Source organism: Olea europaea, chromosome 13, assembly GCF_002742605.1.
Source record: "Olea europaea var. sylvestris chromosome 13, O_europaea_v1, whole genome shotgun sequence".
Taxonomy (NCBI): domain Eukaryota; kingdom Viridiplantae; phylum Streptophyta; class Magnoliopsida; order Lamiales; family Oleaceae; genus Olea; species Olea europaea.
In genome coordinates this window covers 23343853-23345641 of record NC_036249.1, presented here as the reverse complement: position 1 = coordinate 23345641, position 1789 = coordinate 23343853, and the positions used below count along the sequence as shown (strand labels likewise).

General features: G+C 29.4%; 1 protein-coding gene across 1 annotated transcript; it reads right to left on the bottom strand.

Moving 5' to 3' along the window:
* Window positions 1–445: 445 nt before the first annotated feature.
* Window positions 446–1624, bottom strand: LOC111408256 (axial regulator YABBY 5-like). The gene is made up of 4 exons (XM_023038041.1): window positions 1316–1624; window positions 880–928; window positions 671–746; window positions 446–583 (listed from the first exon to the last, which is right to left on the bottom strand). The coding sequence occupies exons 1-4, from the start codon at window positions 1368–1370 to the stop codon at window positions 461–463; spliced, it is 303 nt and encodes a 100-aa protein (XP_022893809.1). The 5' UTR covers window positions 1371–1624; the 3' UTR covers window positions 446–460.
* Between the last annotated feature and the right edge of the window lie 165 nt (window positions 1625–1789).

Genomic DNA, 1789 nt, shown 5'->3' with positions numbered 1-1789 from the left:
TTATTATTATTATTATTATTATTATTATTATTATTTTAAGCTGCATCAAATTTGTTTGATGCTTGCCTAATAAATATTTATCCAAAACTTTCAGAATTTGTATTAGCAAGGAACACAATATTGAAAATTGGGTGTAGTTTGGTGCTACATACAAATATGATAAACCATTTATAATGTCTATCCAAGAAAAAGTTTTAAACACTAATCACATGTTAATTTGGTACGTTGAACTAGATATTGACTAAACATTAAAGATGATAGATTAGTAAAGATGCCATAATGTTCAGTGGATCTTCTTCTCAAATTATTAACTTAACAAAACCATTGAACCTGGCTCTTAATTACAAATTGTCCATGGTTAGAGACCAAATATATTTATAACTTGATGAAATCTTAGCACTTTATTCTCAGATAAATGCTCAAGTTAAATCTTAAAAAAATAAGAGATAAATATACACAATTAACAATGAAAATTTTTATCTTTCAAAAGTAATAATTGAAAAATAAATCCAACTTTACCTCGTTTAGCTTGGTTATTGCTCTCCAACATCAGCCCAAAGTGAATATGAGGGAAGTGTGCCCACTATACCACAGAAAGTTTACAAGTCATTGCCCAAAAAGTTTGACTACAAACTGCAATGAAAGTCTCCACTATATATTTCCCACTTACATTTTTTGCAGCAGTACTGAATGCTTCCCTGTGGCTTATTTCTGGATTGTTGGCTTTGATTCTCTGAATCTCCTCTCTGAATATATGTATATTATTCACATTTAAGAATAATTTTATAATACTTCTGATACGTACTAAAAGCTAGTGTAGCACAAAAGTCAAAAGAAATGTTGAAGGGATAATTAATTAAGTGAAAACAATCCCATTACTTTATGAACTGGTTGTATGCAGATGGTACTCGTTGCCTCTTCTCAGGAGCTGTAAAACAATGAACAAAATATTAAAATAATTGCAACTAAACGTCTAGTACATGTATGGTTTATTTTAACTTACGTTTCTATTTTAAATATTAAAGATTTTTTTTTCTTTTTTTCGACCCCTTTTTTTGAAAAAAAAAAAAAAAAAATGTAATTTTAAAATAGTGTATTGATGGACAATGTTTGGTTAAAAAATAAGAAAAAATGTTAGATTCACGTGTAATACTATTTTATCGAAGAATGTGTGATTAAAATGTGGTCAAAACACTATTCAAAAATGCTTTTTTTTTTTCCCTCTAAAAAATGGGGCTCAAACAAAGGAAAGTTATCTAGTACTAATTTTCAGAAGAGCATGCTAAGAAACGAAATATAATCTAATGTAACATACGTCTGTTCACGATCCTCTCTTCAGTTTTATTCGTAATGGGAGGTCGCATTGGCATCTTCTTGTTGCATTTGGAAGAAGAACCAAGGTCGTTCTTGTGCTCAGAAGAAATGTAGTTGGAAGCCTGAAATTAAAATATTTCAGAAACCACATTTTATTAAAATTTGTTCAATGAGGAAATAAAATTTCAAATATGTAATTGAATATTTACATTTTACTGTGAAATTGGTTAGATAAGAACATCAATGAAAGCTAGGGTAGAGAGAGAAACAGGAGAGAGAGAGAGAGAGAGAAACGAGATTTGACTAAAGAGAGTGAAGTGAAATGACTTTTTTTTATTTTTTAGTTTAAGAAAAGGGATAAAATAACAAAATTGAAGTGGCTGAATCAGTTAAGAAAATGGCAGTTAGATCGACAGTTTACTAAGATCTAGTTGGGATCCAAAGTTGCCATTTTTGAAGCTTTGTTTCCACAGTA

Bases quoted from the DNA above. Each gene is read 5' to 3' on its own strand.
- LOC111408256 (XM_023038041.1), bottom strand. From the start codon at position 1,370: ATGCCAATGCGACCTCCCATTACGAATAAAACTGAAGAGAGGATCGTG. The intron at 929-1,315 runs GTATGTTACATT...ATTGTTTTACAG, and splicing joins AGAGAGGATCGTGAACAGAC to CTCCTGAGAAGAGGCAACGA. The intron at 584-670 runs GTAAGTGGGAAA...TCTGTGGTATAG, and splicing joins TCAGTACTGCTGCAAAAAAT to TGGGCACACTTCCCTCATAT.